Genomic DNA, 20,561 nt, shown 5'->3' with positions numbered 1-20,561 from the left:
ATAGACATAATAGCAGCTAGCAGAATCCCCACATCGGCCCCCTGACCTATGGAACAAGAGCTATTATGAAGGGAAAGGCCAAGTGGAAGCCACCAGAACTGCCTCTACAGAGTAAAACGGTAAATCAAAGATAATAACACAATCCTGGAAAGACGGCAGAGATTATTACCACCATCAAGGACATAAAAAAGCAGGGGTGGTGATTCCACCACATTTCAATTCAACTTGTCTATTTGGTCTGTGCAAAAGACAGAAGGATCTTGCAAAGTGACAGTGGATTCCCATAAGCTTTGTCAGTGGTGACCTGCTGTGGCAATTTTGGTTTTATATTTTGAGCAAATTAACATATTTTCTGGTACCTGGTATGCAGCCATTGAATTGGCAAACGCTTTTTTTCTCTCTACAGGTCAATAAAGACCACTAAAAGCAGTTTGTTCAGAGAAAGACAAGTATCATATGATCTCACTTATTTGTGGAATATAATGAACATAACAGTCTGAGGAATGGGTAGTCCCAGAGATGTGTAAGTGGGGTACAGACTGGCAATCCCCAGAAGAGAGGGTGAGGGGGAAGATAAACCACAGAACTTATATGCATGTATGCATGAACAATGGACATGGACAACAAAGCTGGGGACAGGGCGGGGAGGGAGGGGAAGGGGGACTCAGTGGAGAAAAAAGGAGAAACATCTGTAACAAAAATATATAAATTAAATTAAAAATAAATAAAAGCAGTTTGTTTGCAGCTAGAAGGCCAGCAATACACATTCACTGTCCTCTTTTAGGGCTATAGCAACTCTCTAACCCTATATCATAATTTAATTTACAGGGATTTTAATCACCTTTCCCTTCTGCAAGATTTCACAAGATATCTCTTTATGGACAAGACACACGAAGATATTTGTATCCCATATGAACACTGACCATAAAGCGACCTCACCAGGGGAAGATTTTAATAATCAAGTAGATAGGATAATTATCCTATCCATTCTGTGGATACCAGTCAACCTCCTTCCCCAGTCATCCCTGTCAGCGCCCTATGGGGTCATGAGCAATGGGTCATGGTGACAGAGATGGAGGTTATGCATGTGCTCAGCAACATGGACTTCCACTCATCAAAGCCCACCTGGCTATGGCCACTGCTGAGTGCCCAGTCTGCCAGCAGCAGACACCAATACTGAGTCCTCAATATGGCACCATTCCTCTGGGTGATCAGCCAGCTACCTGGTGGCAGGTTTATTAAATTGGACCCTTTCCATTATGGCAGGACTTTTTGTTCTTACTGTAATACTTACTCTGGATAAGAACTGCCCTCCCTGCATGCAACACTTTTGCCAAAACTACTCTCTTTGATTGATAAAATGTCTTATCCGTTATCACGGTATTGCACACAGATTTGCTTCTCATCAAAGAACTCACTTCACAGCAAATTAAGTGTGGCAATAAGCCCTAGCTCATGGAACTCACTGGTCTTACCACATTCCGCACCATCGTGATGTGGTTGGTTTGATGGGATGGTAGCACAGCCTTTTGAAGACTCAGTTACAGTGCCAACTAGATGGCAATAGGTTGCAGAAGGGTGAGGTTTTCCAAAAGGCTGTATATGCTCTGCATCGGCATCCAGTATACGGTTGTTTCTCCCATAGCCAGGATTCATGGTCCAGGAATCAAGGAGTGGAAATGGGAGTAAACCACTTATTTCTCCTACTGACCAACTAGCAAAATTTTTGCTTCTAGTTCCCATAACCTTACACTTTGCTGGCCTACAGGTCTTAGTTCCAAAGGGAACAATGCTTCCAAAGGAAAGAATGTTTCCAACAGAAGCCACAATGACTGAACTGAAATGGAAGTTAAGACTGCCACCCAGCTACATCAGAATCCTTATGCCTCTAAATTAGTGGTTTTCAACCTTTCTAATGCCACAACCCTTTAATACAGTTCCTCATGTTGTGGTCACCCCAACCATAAAATTATTTTCGTTGCTACTTCATAACTGTAATTTTGCTACTGTTATGTCTTAGGTGATCCCTGTGAAAGGGTTGTTTGACCCCCAAAGGGGTCGCAGGCTGAGAACTGCCGCTCTAAATGAACAGGCAAAGAAGGGAGTCACTGTGCTGGCAGGGGTGAGTGATCCTGACTACCAAGGGGGAAACTGGACTACTATGCCACAGTGGATGGAGGGAAGAAAGAGTACAACTGATATAGGAAATGCCCTAGGGTGTTTTCTTAGTATTATCATCATTGCCCTGTCATTAAGGTCAATGGAAAAATGCAAACACTCAGTCCAGGCAGGACTAAAAGATGTGGATCATCCTACCAGGTAAAGAACCATGACCAGCTGGGATGCTTGCTGAAAGTAAAGAGTATGTAGATTGGACAATGAACAAAGCTGTTAAATATGCCAGCTATGACTACATGACCAGTTACAGAAATGTGGACATTAATTGTCATGAATATCCTTTTTTGTTTAATAAATATATTTGTTCATATATAAAATATCCTTGTTTTCTTTCCTCTTGTATTTCCCTTATCATGTAAGATGTATTGACTTTATATGATAGTATAAGTATTGTTAATTTTACATCTAGTGTTTAAGTTAGGGGTTATCAAGGAGAAGAGTAAACACCACTCGAGAACTTTAGCTCTTCCTCTAAGGAATGGTTTAGTGCATTTCTGGTTGTACACAGGATAGTTGTATCATCATAAGTGGAATTATGACCTTGTTATTTTCTTCTTTTGTAGATTACATATGGTGTAAGGACATGTGTATGAGTGCCAAAATGATAAGGGGTGGACTTGTGACTGTTAATTTTGTGTCTACATGACTGAGCCACGGGTCAAACATTATTCTACGTTATTCTGTAATAGTACTTCTGGATGAGATTAATATTTAAATTGGCAGATCAAGCAAAGCAGAACGTCCTCCCTAAAGTGTGTGGGCTTCATCCAATCATTTGAAAGCCCACACAGGAACAAAAAGGATGACTTTCCCTGAGTAAGAAGGAATTCTTCCTGAGGGCCTTCGGACTGGGACACTGGCTTTCTCCCTGCCTTCAGACTTGACCAGAATCATCCAGTCTTCCTGTGTCTCAGGCTGCCAGCCTTTGAATCGGAAGTACACCACTGGCTCTTCTGACTCTACAGCTTGCCAACGTACACTGCAGATCTGGGATCTCCATTCTCCGTGATTGTGTGAGCCAATTCCTTATATAATAAATATATATATATCTCCTTCTATTGGTTCTTTCTCTCTGAATACAGCGGACAACCAATCAAGACTAAAGAAAATCAGGAGCCTCCTCATTACTTCTTCAAACAGGTTAAAATCAGCAGAATAGTGATGCCTCTAATCACCAAGCTAAGACCATGCCACTAGTGAGCAATTTGCAGTTCAATTAGTTGTAAGAACACAGAAAACTAACCAAACCCAGAGAGAGAGAGAGAGAGAAACAGACAGAGAGAGAGAGAGAGAAACAGAGACAGAGAGAGAGAGAGAGAGAGAGAGAGAGAATGAAAGAACTAGTAATGCCAAAGAAAACAAAAGGCAAGAAAGCAATTATAACTTACTACATAGTTACTAAAGACCTGGAACAAGTCAAAAAATATATTTATTTTTTCATAAAACCTTGTAAATAATATGGATCTTTATGTGTAACTATAACTTTAATAAAAATAACTTTATAAATAATCAGAAAAAAACTTTTAAAAACTAAATATCTATTAGTAAGAGAACAGATTACATTTATATACGTAATAGAATACTCTAATGGCCCTGGCCGGTTTGGCTCAGCAGTTAGAGAGTCGGCCTGCAGTCCTGAGAGACCCAGGTTCAGTTCCCACTAAGGGCAAGTACCTCAGTTGCAGTTTGTCCCCGGCCCTGGTTGGGTAGTGCGGGTGGTAACCACTCGATGTGTCCCTTTCACGTCGATGTTTCTCTCTCTCTCTCTCTCTCTCTTCCTCTCTCTCCCTCCCACTCTATCTGAACAAAAAACAAAAAAATGTCCTCGGGTGAGGATTAAAAAAAAGAGAGAGAGAGAGAATACTCTAATGCACCATGATCTAAATGTATCAATATAGATGGATCTCAAAAAATATTTTGGATGAACAATGAAAACAGCAGACCCCTATGTAGATCCCCATTCTATGTATATAAATTTATTAAAACTGAAATATGATAGCATGTATATATACTGTAGTTTTTTATTTCTACTAATAACAATAACTAAAGCAAAAAATAAGTATAATCAAAGCAATCAATTATAAAAATCACTTACTTGAGCCAAAGATGACTTGACACTGAGCATCATAATATTGGCACATGCCATTATAACAATAGGCTTTGTTATTCTGGCAAGGATGTCCATTCTGAATAAAAACATCTGGCTGACAGAACTGAGAAGAACCATTGCAATATTCTGGAACATCACATTCATTGGTTTTCCCTCTACATAAAGTACCTCCTGGAAGAAACTAGGGTAATAAGATTCAAATGAAGTAGGAATATCAGTACAATTAATCATATTTGAAACCACGGTATTCATATGTATAAAAGTTCTAACAACCACAAAAGATTAAATAACCCAATAGAAAAATGAACAGAGGCCAATAATGGACAATTAATGAAGGTCATGAAATACAGAAAATAAGATAAAAAAACATAACCTCATTGATTGTCAAAAGAAATGCATATTAAACAAAAATATAAAAGCAAATTAAACCTATCAAACTAACCAGGATTATAACACTTTCTAACAACTAATATTAATGTGAGGAAACAAGCATGTGATTAGACTAGTGGGTATAGAATGGCACTTCTGTGGAAGGTATATAAAATGTGTGTGAAAAACTTTTAATATGCATACTCTGCCCTAATAATTCTGCTTAAAACAAAAATTGGAAGCAACCCAAATCCCCATTATTAATTGACTAGATAAAGAAAATACAGTACAGCCATACAAAGAAGTACTAACTATACAACCACGTAGGACTACACGAATGGAAGAAAATCCACTGTAGCTTACTGAAAATACAGATAGGAAAAATAAGTATATCTGTGTTTACCCACTTACCCCCCCACCCCTCACTACTCGCTCTCTCTCTCTCACACACACACACACACACACACACACAATCACATTTTTATAGGAAAAAGTAACTAAATAACATATCAACAATGGCTACCTGAGGAGGGTTAAAATGATAGAGTTTTTCACTAACTGCTTTCTGTACTTCGGTAACTGTTGAATTTTTAATAAAAAAACATAGATTGCTCTTAAAAATTTAAAGAATGTTCCTACTTAGGAACAAACAAACAAATGGCATAAATTTTTTCAAGTAATAATGTAATAAAATAGTGCTCTCTCACATATCAAACAAATCCTGATATATACATATTTTCCTTTTTCTTTTCTTTTTTTCAAAATAGGGAGGAATTTCTTACCAAACAGTCTTTACAACAGTCGCCATATGCACATTCAGCAGATGACTTAAGCTTACAAGTACTTCCTTCACAACAAGGGTCTGATTCACACTCCTGTGAAGAGAAAATGACTGTCAATAAAGAAATGAGTTATTGTCATCAATATTCATTAATAAAATTCTGGCGATAGCAGTTAATCTCTGGAAACAGTCACTATGCTTCAGGATTTGTCAGTGACTCTTTAGCTACAACTAGTAGGTCTCAACATATATCAAAGGACTGAAATCACAGAGACTATGTGTCTTAGTCCGCTGGTACTGCCAGAACAATATACCGTAGATGTATCTATTTTTCTCTACACACAAAAAAAATGTATTATATCACAGTTCTGGAGGTTCAAAATCTAGGATCAAAGTTCCAGCCAATTATGTTTCTGGTGAGGACTCTCTTCCCGGCTTGCAGACAGTTGCCTTCTTGCTGTGTTCTTAAAAGGAATTTCTTCAGTATGTGTGTTCAGAGAGAAGAAGTAAGTGAGCTTTCTAGACTCTCTTCTTATAAGAACACCAGTCTTATCAGATCAGGGCCCTACCCCTAAGACCTCATTCAACCTTAATTACTTCGCTAGAGTCTCCATCTGAAAATACAGCCATACTGGGAGTTAGGGCTTCAATACATGAATTTAGGGGTGACACATTCAGTCCATAACAGTATAATTAATGATCACAGGAAACTAAGCATTCATAAATGCATGTCTCTTCATGCTCAGAATCTGACTTCTCTGTTGAGTGGGTCTTCACCCTATGTGGACATTCTTTTTATCTTTCTTGGCTTCTCCCACCGCACTTTGGGCCACCATGGCTACACAACCCACATCTCCAACCCACAGAAAACCTACTCTCCTATGTTCCAACTACTGTCTTCAGGTCTGAGTTGTTTGGGAAAAGCAGGAATAAGAGAAAAAAGATAGGGGAAAGAAAGAGAAGATGAGGAAAGGAAGAAAAAATAACTTTCTTATTTCTTATTAAAATAAGATGTCACTTTTGGGGGAAATAGGTAATATATATGTGTAAACACACACACACACACATATATATATATTTATATTTATAACTATTTATGCTATTTTTGCAACTTTCTGTCAAGCAGTGTGGTGACTTTGGGGGGTGGGCAGGGGTGATAGAGGGGATAAATGGTGATGGAAAAAAGAAAAAAACAAATGAACTATAATCTATACCTTGCACCGTACAAAAAAAATGGATCATAGACCTGAATGTAAAAGTTAAAACTATAAAACTTCTAGGAGAAAAAGTTTGCAACCTTGGATTAGGCAAAGATTTCTTAAATATGATACCCATAAAAGCACAAATTGATAAAATGCCCTTCATCAAAATATAAAATTTCTCATCAATAGATGCTGAAAAAGCCTTTGACAAAATCCAGCATCCATTTCTGATAAAAACGCTCAGAAGTGTGGGAATAGAGGGATCATATCTAGACATAAGAAAGGACATATATGAAAGACCTACAGCCAGCATCATACTCAATAGGCAAAAACTAAAAGCATTTCCCTTAAGAACAGGAACAAGGCAAGGATGCCCACTTTCGCCACTCCTATTTAACATAGTACTGGAAGCCTTAGCCACAGCAATCAGACAGGAAGAAAAAATAAAAGGGATCCAAATTGGAAAGGAGGAAGTGAAATTGTCATTATTTGCAGATGACATGATACTATACATAGAAAACCCCAAAGACTCCATCAAAAGTTTACTAGACTTAATAAATGAATTTGGCAAAGTAGCAGGATATAAAATTAATGTCAAGAAATCGATGGCATTCTTATACACCAATGATGAACTCACAGAAAGAGAAACTAAGCAAAAAAACCCATTTACCATTGCGGCAAAAAAATTAAGATACCTAGGAATAAACTTAACCAAAGAAATAAAGGACCTATTCGCAGAAAACTACAGGTCATTGAAAAAAGAAATAGAGGAAGATATAAAAAAATGGAAGCACATACCCTGTTCATGGATTGGGAGAATTAACATCATTAAAATGTATTACCCAAAGCAATCTACAGATTCAACGCAATCCCCATCAAAATACCAACGGCATACTTCACAGAATTAAAACAATTACTTCTTCTTTTTTTTTTTTTTTTATTCTCACCAGGGGACATTTTTCCATTTTTTGTTCAGCTAAAGCGGGAGGGAGAGAGAGGAAGAGAGAGAGAGAGAAACATCGATGTGAAAGGGACACATCGAGTGGCTGCCACCAGCACGACCAACCAGGGCCGGGGACAAACTGCAACCGAGGTAGGTGCCTTTAGCGGGAACCAAACCCAGGTCTCTCTGTACCGCAGGCCGACGCTCCAACCGCTGAGCCAAACCGGCCAGGGCTAGAACAATTATTTCAAAAGTCCATATGGAACCAAAAAAGGCCTCAAATAGCCACAGCAATCTTGAAAAGGAAGAACAAAGTTGGGGGGATCACTATACCAGATTTCAGGTTATACTACAAAGCCACTGTAATCAAAACAGCCTGGTACTGGCACAAGAACAGGCAGATAGACCAGTGGAACAGAACAGAGAACCCAGAAATGGACCCAAGGCAATATGCTCAATTAATATTTGACAAAGGTGGCAAAAGCATACAGTGGAGTAAGGACAGCCTCTTTAATAAATGGTGCTGGGAAAATTGGACAGCTACTTGCAGAAAAATGAAAGTAGACCATCAACTTATACCCTACATGAGAATAAACTCAAAACGGATAAAAGATTTAAATGTAACTCATGAATCCATAAAAATCCTAGAAGAGACTGTAGGCAACAAAATTTCAGACATCATACGCAGCAGAATTTTTACTGACACATCACCTAAGGCAATAGAAACAAAGGAGAAAATGAACACATGGGACTACATCAAACTCAAAAGCTTCTGCACAGCAAAAGATACAATCATCAAAATGGAAAGGCTACCCACTGTATGGGAGAGCATAACTGCCAATGATATATCAGATAAGGGGTTAATTTCCAATACATATAGAGTGCTCATACATCTCCACAAAAGGAAGACAAAGAATCCAATTAAAAAATGGGCAGAGGAACTAAATAGACACCTCTCCAAACAGGACATACAAATGGCTAAGAAACATATGAAGAAATGCTCATCATCACTAATCATCAGAGAGATGCAAATTAAAACAACAGTGAGGTATCACCTCACACCTGTCAGAATGGCCGCCATCAACAAATCATCAAACAACAAGTGTTGGCGAGGGTGTGGAGAAAAGGGGACTCCAGTACACTGCTGGTGGGAATGCAGACTGGTGCAGCCACTATGCAAAACAATATGGTGTTACCTCAAAAAATTAAAAATTGAACTTCCATTTGACCCAGTGATCCCGCTTCTAGGAATATACCTAAGAAGCCTGAAACACCAATCAGAAAGTATATATGTACCCCCATGTTTGTAGCAGCACTATTTACAATAGCTAAGATCTGGAAACAGCCCAAGTGTCCATCAGTAGACGAATGGATCAAAAAGCTGTGATACATATACACAATGGAGTACTATGCAGCTGTAAGAAAGAAAGACCTCTTATCCTTTGAGACTACATGGAGGGACGTGGAAAGTATCATCCTAAGTGAAACAAGCCAAACAGAGAAAGACAAGTTTCATATGATCTCACTTATTTGTGGAATATAATGAACATAACAGTCTGAGGAAGGGGGTAGTCCCAGAGACGCGGAAATGGGATACAGACTGACAATCCCCTAAATAGGGGGGTGGTAGGGAAGAGATAACCCACAGAACTTATATGCATGTATGCATGAACAGTGGACATGGACAACAAACTGGGGAAAGGGCAGTGAGGGAGGGGGAGGGGGAATCAGTTGGGGGAAAAGGAGAAACATCTGTAACAAAAATTAATTTAAAAAATATATATATATAAAATTTCTACTCTTCAAAACATACTATTAAGGTAATTAAAAGACAAGCTACAAACTGGAAGAATATATATGCAAATCATATATCTGATAAAGGACTTGCATCCAAAGTATAAGTACTGTTCAAATTCAATTATAAGAAAGCAACCTAATATTTTAAATAGGAAAAGAGTTTAGCATACATGTTACCAAAGAAAAAATATAGATGACAAATAAGGACAAGAGAACATGCTCAAAATCACTAGTCATTAGGGAATGCAAATTAAAACCTCAATGAGACCAGTACTACTTCACACCTAATAGCACAGCTAACACTGATAAGACGCACAGGCCCAGCTCATGTGGCTCAGGGGATTGAGCATCATCCCACTGACTGAGAGGTCCCAGCTCGATTCCCAGTCAAGGCACATGCCCAGATTGTGGGCTTCATCCCCAGTAGGGCATGTGCAGGAGGCAGCCAATCGATGTTTCTCTCTCGCATCGATGTTTTTCTCTCTCCCTTCCTCTCTCTCTAAAAACTCAATGAAATAAAATAAAAAGACTGACCATATGTAGTGGTGGCAAGGATGTGAAAGAACTAGAATTCTCATACACAGTGGGAATGTAAAATGGTACAACCACTGTGGAAAATAGTTAGAAAGTTTCTTTAAAAGTTAAATATACACTTAACATATGACACAGTCATTTCACTTAAGGTATTTACCCAAGAAAAATGAAGATGTAAGTTCATATAAAGACTTGGAGGCAAATGTTCAAGCAGCTTTATGTGTAATAGCAAAAAACCGGAAAGAGCCCAGCCAGTGTGGCTCAGTGGTTGAGCGTCAACCCATGCACCAAGAGTCACAGGTTCAATTCCTGGTCAGGGCGCGAGCCCAGGTTGCAGACTCAATCCCCAGTGCAGGGCATGCAGGAGGCAGCCAATTGATGGTTCTATTTCTCTCTCCCTCTCCCTTACTCTTTCTTTAAAAATCAATAAAAAATGTGTTTAAATCAATAAAAAAATGTAAACAGCCCAAATATACATCAAGAGATGAACTGACAAACTGTACGTATCCATACTACTCAGTGATAAACAACAATAAAAATGAATGAACTACTGGCACAATAGCAATGTGAATGATTTCTCATAAGAATTATGCTGAGTGAATGAAGCTAGACAATAAGAAGTTATTCCACTTATATGAAATTCTAGAAAATGCACACTAATGTGTAATGACAGAAAACAGATCAGTGATTGTCTGAGAAGAATGGGGGAGTGAGGGAGGGTGGGAAGAAGGAATGAGAGGGGGTGGGAAGAAGAGATTTCCAAGGGTCAAAAAGAACTTTTTTGGATGATATGTTCATTATCTTAATAGTGGTGATAATTTCACATATGTGTATAGTGTGCCAAAGCTTATCAACTTGTATGCTTTAAATATGGGCAGCTTATTATTGAACAAGTCTTCAGTTGCCTATTTCTTACCCTTTACTTTGTCGTGACCAAACTTTAATAAGTCTTCTTTCTTTCATAGGTCCCTGGACTCTGCTTGTCCCCTGTTATCAGCTGCTCCTGGAAATCAGCTGACCACAGCAGAACACTTCCCTTTCAGTCCTCACTGGTTATTTCCCTTTGCTTCTCAGCTTTCCCGTAAAAGACTCTGCTTGCCTTGGCTGGTGCCTCAGTTGGTTGGAGCGTCATCCCATACACCAAAAGGGTGCAGATTTGATCCCCAGTTGGGGCAAGCACAGGAGGCAACCCAAAGATGTTTCTCTAACACATCCATGTTTCTCTAGAGCTCTTTCTCTCTCCCCATCTAAAATCAATAAACATATCCTTAGGTGAGGTTTTTTTTTAAAAAAAGGATTCTGCTTATCTCTGCCTGCTCCCACCTTTACGTTATAAAAGAAAAACCTTTTTCTCTTTGATTCTGAGACCCTTCCAGATTTCGAGATCAAGTGGTCTCCCTATTGCAGTGCCTTTCTTCTGAATAAAGCCTTTCCTTATTTAAGTTCTAATTTAGTTTTTTGACATTGTATTCAATTATACTTCAATAAAGTTGTTAAATTTTTTTCAAAAGCCCTCTAAGATAAACAAGTGGCCTAATTTAAAAAATACAGAATCAGAAAATACACTGTGTATACAGTAATTTTGATTATAATAAAAATATAATTTTAAATGGTTTCGCAACAACTGACCATTAGTGGGTAGAAGTTAATTTCCTAGCTCAATCCACATGATCCCCTCAATTAAAGGGCTAAATTATAAAATTTTAATTAAGAAAATGTTATTAGAAATTATAGAAAGACTACGATGATAATCTTGAAACAGGAGTACTACAAGTAGAAAATTCAGAAAGTCTTAAGAAAAATAACTGAAAAATTTGCCTTCATTTACATGTTAAATTTCAATATAATAAAAATACATGAGATGAAAAGCTAAATAATACGCATAAACCCTAATGTAAACTACAGACTTTGGGTGATAATGATGAGTTAATGTAGAGCCATCAACTGTGACAAATGTGCCTCTGTGCAGCTGGATGTGGACAATGGGGTAAGTTGCGCATGTTCAGGGACAGGCAGTATATGAGAACTCTGGGTACTTTCCATTCAAGTTTGCTTTGACCCTTAAACTGCTCTAAGAGATAAGTTGATTATTATTATTTTTTAAAGCTAACTGGTAAGTAACAGACAGAGAAAATATTAGAACATATTCAACAAAGGACTTTGCCCATAACATGAGTTGCTAAAAATAGATTTAAGAGAACGACAACCCAATATAAAAACTGACGAGGGATATAAAACAATAATTCATAGAAGAAAATTATGCATGTGGTCTATAAGCATCTGAAACATGATAAAGACTAAAAGGAACTTTAGGAAAACATAATCAATCAGGACAGCATATGGGAGGCACTAGGGCTTATAGAAATTCTCACACTCTACTTAATCCCGAGAACCCTATAGGAAGAACTCTGTATATAATACAGAGTTCTTTTCCCTTCTATAAATACCCCCTTCATCTTGGCATGCAGGCCAGAGTGTGAACATGGCTTACCATTTCTGTATTCACTTTTTCCCAAATAAATCCTTTTTGGTGATGAAACACCTATTTGATATTATTTTTCAATTAACAAAGGATATAAAGTAAAACAGTATCTTCTTATCATCAAAATTAAGAAAACATTTATTATTCTGTGCTGGCGAGACTATGGGGGCATACGAATGCCATGATATACTGTTGGTAGAACTACAAATTGACACAGCCTTTTTAAATGAAATTTGGTAGTACTTAATAAGATGTAAAATGTAATAAATACTTTTCAATTCAGTAATTCTACCATTATGTAATCATCTTAGAAAAATACTTGTATATGAGGAGTGTACAAGGATGTACTGAGTGCAACAGAAAACATATAATTACAGTCAGTAAGGGTCCATTAATGACAGTATAGTGAAATAAATCATAGTACATCCTTATACTAGAATACTAATTAGCGTATTAAAAGATTAAGTCTACATGGAAATATCTCCAAGATAAATTAATAGAAAAAATTTCTGCAAAAGATCAATGAAACCAAGAGCTGGTTCTTTGTAAAGATAAACAAGATTGATCAACCTTTAGCCAGACTCACCAAGAAACAGAGAGAGAGAACTCAAATTAATAAAATTAGAAACAAAAGAGGTAAAGTAACAATGGACACCACAGAAATACAAAGGATTGTAAGAAAATGCTATGAACAATTATATGTCAACAAATTCAACATCCTAGGCGCAATGCACAAATTCTTAGAATCATATACGATTCCAAAACTCAACTGGGAAGAGTCAGAAAACCTAAGCAGACCAATAACAATTAAGGAAATTGAAGAAGTAATGAATAAAATCCCAGCAAACAAAAGCCCAGGTCCAGACAGCTACACAGGGGAGTTTTGACAAACATTCAAAGAAGATCTATCACCTATTCTCCTCAAACCATTCCAAAAAATTCAAGATATAATCCAGGATAATTCCAATCCCAATTCCAGATAAAGACACTGCAAAGAAAGAAAATCACAGGCTAATATCCCTGATGAACATAGAGGCGAAAATAATCAACAAAATCTTAGCAAATTAAATCCAGCAATATATTTAAAAAATTATACACTACAACCAAGTGGGTTTTATCCCAGGGATGCAAGGCCAGTACAATATTCAGAAACTGATAAATGTGATATACCACATAAATAAAATGAAAGATAAAAATCATATGATCATATCAATAGACACTGCAAAAGCATTTGACAATATCCTGCAGCCATTTTTTATAAAAACTCTCAGCAAAGTGGGAATAGAAGGATCATATCTCAACATAATAAAGACCATTTATGACAAACCTACATCCAACATCATACACAATGGGCAAAAACTAAAAGCATACCCCTTAAGAAGAAGACCACTTTTATTTAACATAGTACTGGAAGTCTTAGCCACAGCAATCAAAGAAGTAAAATATAAAAGGGACCCAAATTGGAAAGGAAGAAGTGAAACTCATTATTCAAAGATGACATGATATTGTACACAGAAAACCCTAAACTCCATTTAAAAAACTACTATATTTAATAGATGAATCTGGCAAAGTAGAAGGATACAAAATCAATATCCAGAAATCACTGGCATTTTTATACATCAATAATGAACACACAGAAAAAAAAAAATTTTACCATTGCAACTAAAAAACTAAGATGCCTAGGAATAAACTTAACCAAAGAAGTAAAAGACTTGTTTGCAGAAAACTACAGAACATTGAAATAAGAAATAGAGGAATATATAAAAAAGTGGGAGCATATACCTTGTTCATAGATTGGAAGAATTAACATCATTAAAATGTCCATACTACCCAAAGCAATCTACAGATTCAATGCAATCTCCATTAAAATACCAACAACATATTTCACAGAACAAAAACAAACACTACAAAAGTTCATATGGAACTAAAAAAAGACCCCAATAACCACAGCAATCTTGAAAAAGAAAAGCAAAGTAGGAGGGATCACAATACCAGATATCTGGTTATACTACAAAGCCATTGTAATCAAAACAGCCTGGTATTGGTCTTGGCCGGTTTGGCTCAGTGATTAGACCATCGGCCCATGGAACAATAAGATGTGGGTTCAATTCGGGTCAAGGGCACCTACCTCAGTTGCGATTCGACCCCAGCCCTGTTCGGGTCATATGGGAGGCAACCAATCGACATGTCTCTCTCGTATCAACATTTCTCTCTCTCCCTTTCTCTCTCTCTCCCTCCCTCCCTCCCTCCCAGTCTGTCTGATAAAAAATAAAAAAATATCCTTGCGTGACGATTAAAAAAAACAAAAAAAAACAGCCTGGTACTGGCATAAGAACAGGCAGATAGACCAATGAAACAGAACAGAGAACACAGAAATTGACACAAGACATTATACTTAACCTGTTAACTGAGTGGGACATATAAATACGTCAAACATTGCATACAGTGAGATACAAGACTTGCTGTGTAATTAAAAAGGGAATTCCCCAGTTAACAGGTTAATTAATATTTGACAAAGGTGGCAAGAGCATACAATGGAGTAAAGACAGTCTCTTTCATAAATGGTGCTGGGAAAATTGAACAGCTACATGCAAAAATATGAAACTAGACCACCAACATACACCATACACAAGAATAAACTCAAAATGGATAGAAGACTTAAATGTGACTTGTGAGTCCATAAAAATCCTAGATGAAAATGTAAGCAACAAAATTTCAGATATCACACGCAGCACAATTTTCACTGATACATCACCTAAGGCAACAGAAACAAAGGAAAAAGTAATACATGGGACTACATTAAACTAAAAAGCTTCTGCACAGCAAAAGAAACAACCGTCAAAATGGAAAGGGAACCCACTATATGGGAGACCATATTGTCAATGATGCATCAGATAAGGGATTAATTTCGAAAATATGTAGAGTACTCAAACAACTCAACCAAAGGAAGACAAAGAACCCATTAAAAAATGGGCAGAGGACCTAAATAGACATCTCACCAAACAGGACACCCAAATGGCCAAGAGACAAATGAAAAAATGCTCATCGTCACTAATCATCAGAGAGATGCAAATTAAAACTATGAGGTATCACTTCACACCTGTCAGAATGGCCGCCATCAACAAATCATCAAACAACAAGTGTTGGCGAGGGTGTGGAGAAAAGGGGACTCTAGTACACTGCTGGTGGGAATGCAGACTGGTGCAGCCACTATGGAAAACAATATGGTGTTACCTCAAAAAGTTAAAAATTGAACTGCCATTTGACCCAGTGCTCCCACTTCTAGGAATATACCCTAAGAAGTCTGAAACACCAATCAGAAAGAATATATATACCCCCATGTTCACAGCAGCACTATTTACAATAGCTAAGATCTGGAAACAGCCCAAATGTCCATCAGTAGACGAATGAATACAAAAGCTGTGGTATAGCCCTGACCAGTTTGGCTCAGAGGTTAGAGCGTCAGCCTGTGGTCCAGAGAGACCCGGTTTCAGTTCCCGCTAAGGGTACATACTCGGTTGCAGTTTGTCCCCGGTCCTGGTTGGGTTGTGCAGGTGGCAGCTACTCAATGTGTACCTTTCACGTCGATATTTCTCTCTCTCTTTCTCTTTCTCTCTCTCCCTCCCATTCTATCTGAACAAAAAATGGAAAAATGTCCTCGGGTACAGATAAAAAATAAATAAATAAATAAAAGCAGTGGAACATATACACAATTAAGTACTATGCAGCTGTAAGAAAGAGCTCTTATCTTTGAGATGACACGGAGGGACCTAGAAAGTATTATCCTAAGCGAAACAAGCCAAACAGAGAAAGACAAGTATCCTATGATATCACTTATTTGTGGAATATAATGAACATAACAGTTTGAAGAACAGGGTAGTCCCAGAGACGTGGAAATAGGGTACAAACTGACAATCCCCAGAAGAGGGGGTGAGGGGAGAGATAAACCACAGAACTTATATGCATGTATGCATAACCAATGGACATGGACAACAAAGCTGGGAACAGGGCGGGGAGGGAGGGGGTGGAGGGTGTCAATGGGGGAAAAAGGAGAAACATCTGTAACAAAAATAAATAAATAAATGAAATAAAGAATAATAAATAGAAAGGGAACCCACTATTTGGGAGAGCATAATTGGCAACAATACATCAGATATGGGGTTAATTTCCAAAATATATAGAGTGCTCATACAATTCAACAAAAGGAAGAAGAAGAATCCAATTAAAGAATGGGCAGAGGACCTAAACAGACACCTCTCCAAACAGGACATACAAATGGCCAAGAGACATATGAAAAAATGCTCAACATCACTAATCTTCAGAGTGATGCAAATTAAAACAACTATGACATATCACCTCACACCTGCCAGAATGGCTGCCATCAACAAATCATCAAACTACAAGTGTTGGAGAGGGTGTGGAGAAAAGGGGACTCTAGTACACTGCTGGTGGGAATGCAGACTGGTGCAGCCACTATGGAAAACAATATGGTGTTTCCTGAAAAAAATTAAAAATTGAACTTCCATTTGACCCAGTGATCCCACTTTTAGGAATATATCCTAAGAAGCCTGAAACACCAACCAGAAAGAATATATACACCCCTATGTTCATAGCAGCACTATTTACAATTGCTAAATTCTGGAAATAGCCCAAGTGTCCATCAATAGATGAGTGGATATAAAAGCTGTGGTACATATACACAATGGAATATTATGTAGCTGTAAGAAACAACGATCTCTTATCCTTTGAGACAACGTGAAGGGTATTATGCTAAATGAAATAAGTCAGTCAGAGAAAGACAAGCATCACATGATCTCACTTATTTGTGCAATATAATGAACAAAATAAGCTGATGAACAAAATAGACCCAGAGACATAGAAGTAAGGTACAGACGGACAAATCTCAGAAGAGGGGGACAGAAGGGAGGTACTAGATAAACCAAAGAACTTATGCATATAACAATAACCAATGGACATAGACAACAATGCTGTGAGGGGGCATGGTGGGAACAGGAAGTGGGTATCAATGGGGGAAAAAACATCCATAAGAAAAACAAATTTAAAAAATAAAATACAATCTTAAAACAAACAAAACTCTTTATAAATGTGCATACTGTATATATGAATAGAAACATACAGAATAAAGTCTGAACAGAAACACACTAAGCTTATAAGAATGATTACCACTGAATAAACAAGTTAGAAAATTTATGGGGGAAATAAAGCTAAGAAAGGAGAATTTTGCTAGCACTTATTTTTTGAAACTTTAAACCAAGAAAAAAGAGCTGAGATATTTGAGGAGTAGGGGTTATATTTTTTAAAGAGTAATTTTTTAGTGTGAAAGCCCAAGAAGCAAATATAGACTACTTAAATAAGTTTGGTAGTAAAATAAACAGTCAGGAGGAGATAGCAAAACATAAAATACGTAAGGATAAAGAACTGAGAATGCTGGAAAGAAGAAGGGTTTGGTCATTTTAATAGCATAATGTTAATTTAAAAATTAAACAACCTAATTGGGCCTTGTTTTCCTCATTTGAAAATGAGAATATAAAAAAATACCAGTCTATTTGGGTTCCTGTGAGGATTCCACCAGGTAAAACACATTGAGCAGAAGTCCCTGACATGCAGCAATAGTACGATGAAGGCCCATCACCATTTCATCATAAAATACATACTGCAATTCTAAATTTTATTTTTTTATCCTCACCCGAGGACATTTTTCCATTTTTTGTACAGATAGAGTGGGAGGGACAGAGAGGAAGAGAGAGAGAGAGAGGGAAACATCGATGTGAAAGGGACACATCGAGTGGCCGCCATCCGCACGACCAACCAGGGCTGGGAACAAACTGCAACCAAGGTACATGCCCTCAGCGGGAACCGAACCCGGGTCTCTCCGGACCGCAGGCGGACACTCTAACTGCTGAGCCAAACTGGCCAGGGCCATACTGCAATTCTATAACAAGAAGACTTCTAGCAAAGCTAGGTGTGGTCAAGTAAGGAAGAAGAATTTGTGGAAAAGATTGAGGATATAGTGAAGCTTACACACAAATGAACAAATTTCTTTTTTTTTTTTTTTTTTTTGCATTTACCTTCAGATAGAGCAGGAGGGAGAGAGGGAGGAAGAGAGAAAGGGAAACATCGATGTGAGATAGACACATCAACTGGCTGCCACCCACACGACCCCAACCAGGGCGGGGACAATCTGCAAACGAGGTACACGTCCCCAGCGGGAACCGAACCCGGGACTCCCTGGTCCATGGGCTGACGCTCTAACCACTGAGCAAAACCGGCCAGGGCAAATGAACAAATTTGTTTAAAAACTAATGCTAGTCTAGGAGGAAAGAGCCTGAGTAGGCCATGTAGAAAGGAGAAGGGCTAAGATGTAGAACACTAATAATAAAGATGAGCATGGGCTGAAGCCAAAAGTATGGGTAACAGCTGTGATAAAGCCACAGATCAGTAGGTAAACTAGAGGTTAATAAAGGGAGAATGTTAATATGAGTACCAAGAACTTTGTCAGTGAAGGACTCTGGAGAATGGGCCAGCTTCAATTATTATTAAAGTGAGTTCAACTGAATAAATATTTCTGCAATGGCAGTGCCAGTATGTGACAGCTTGTAAGTACAGAGCCAAGTGAAAACTGATTCGTTCTTTCAAGTAAATAAATGACCCAATAACCATAACAGAAATGGTAGAAGGTAGCAAGGAAAAAAAAAAAAAAACAAGCATAAACATGGCACTTTCCTTGACATCAAAACAGATGACACCATTAGTTATGTTCTGGGGAAGAGGAGATGACCAATCCCAGGAACATGTCCCCACAAGCAAAATGTGAATACTCTTTTTGCCACTAAGTTTTACTTTAGCGCCTATGCCAGCGTTGCCCAGTGTAAGCTATTTTATTTTTTGCTAACCCTGAGGTAATTTAACAAAGCAAAAATCAAAAATTTAAACTGACCTTTGGAGTACCACAGTCACACTCTTCCCCGGAGTCCACCAGTTTGTTACCACAGAAAGGAGCACTATAGGCTTCATCAGGCTTTGGAATATTAAGAAGGCAGTTTCCTCCTTTATTTAAAGTTAACTTCTCAAAGTCCTCTGCACTGCAACTGCTAAAGTTCCTGGAACCTCTATAATAAACATCAAGAAAAACAGCTCATGTCACAGCAATCACTCATTTTGAAACTTTTAAGTCATGTCTTCAACCAACAAGAAATGAGTATTTAAAACAGCAGAAAATAAGCTAAACAAAATAGAGAGAAATGAGAATATTTATTTCTAATAACTACAGAAAATTATTTCAGCTACTATATAATAATTACTATTGGGTTATAATATATTATACTTCCATGAATAAATCTCTAAACAATCACTTACAATGAAAATACCAAGTCATTAATCTCATCATCACAAGAGACCTTAAAAATTATCTAGTCCTATCCAGAATTAAGTATTATTTATCTTCCATAGTAAAAGGTCTTCAAATATGTGAAGCTACCATATGTTTCCCCAATCTTGTTTTCACTCTGCAGGATAACATTCATCTGTTCCCTCACTATCACTGACAAGGATACACTACAGCAGTCAAGAAGAAGGCACAGTATAAAATTTCAGCTACAGTATAAGGTTTAAATTCCTTTTAGAATAAATCCTAAGAACAATGGTTAATACCCTGAAGGTTAGATGGGCATCTGGAAACTGTCCAACTTGAGCTATCTAGGTGAGATTTAAATAAATGAAATTTTGATGCGTTATACATGTTGAAAGTTTTATAATTATTGTTTTATTCAATAACTCTAAAATATTTTCACACATAATTCCAAAATAGCAATGGAGTGAATGGAAGCTACACAGACCATTTTCCAGGACCAAACTGGAATTACAACTAAAACAAAGACAAGTCCTCAGGGAAAAGCAACAGAAAAGCAGCTGGAGAGGACCCATATAACCAGGGACAGGAGAAAAGAACACTGAATCGAGCCTGGTAGGTCTGCAGAGGCATAAGAAGGAGGACTGGGAGCCCAAGGACAGCAGCTGTTTTAGCTGTAAGCAGCTCCCACCGAGTTAAAATCCCAGGCCAGCTCCACAGCGCAGAAGGCCGGGACAGAGCACTAATTACCTGCAGCCCCTCACCCTGGGCTCTGGCTGAGGGAGGGCAGACTGTA

The 20,561-nt window shown here is 37.8% G+C and overlaps 1 protein-coding gene across 1 annotated transcript in view; it reads right to left on the bottom strand.

The window, feature by feature from the left end:
- ADAM9 (ADAM metallopeptidase domain 9) overlaps positions 1 to 20,561 on the bottom strand; it is a 131,277-nt gene that overhangs the window by 46,744 nt on the left and 63,972 nt on the right. The window contains exons 12-14 of the mRNA XM_036250160.1: positions 19,355 to 19,526; positions 5,440 to 5,532; positions 4,274 to 4,469 (exon numbers count right to left, since the gene is read on the bottom strand). Of these exons, the coding sequence (XP_036106053.1) occupies positions 4,274 to 4,469; positions 5,440 to 5,532; positions 19,355 to 19,526 (461 nt within the window). The remainder of the gene's footprint in view (positions 1 to 4,273; positions 4,470 to 5,439; positions 5,533 to 19,354; positions 19,527 to 20,561) is intronic.

The sequence above is a fragment of the Molossus molossus genome, unplaced genomic scaffold (genome assembly GCF_014108415.1).
Source record: "Molossus molossus isolate mMolMol1 unplaced genomic scaffold, mMolMol1.p scaffold_m16_p_9, whole genome shotgun sequence".
NCBI classification, from domain to species: Eukaryota; Metazoa; Chordata; class Mammalia; order Chiroptera; family Molossidae; genus Molossus; species Molossus molossus.
Note: the sequence above shows the minus strand (reverse complement) of the source record. Positions and strands in the feature narration are given on the sequence as shown.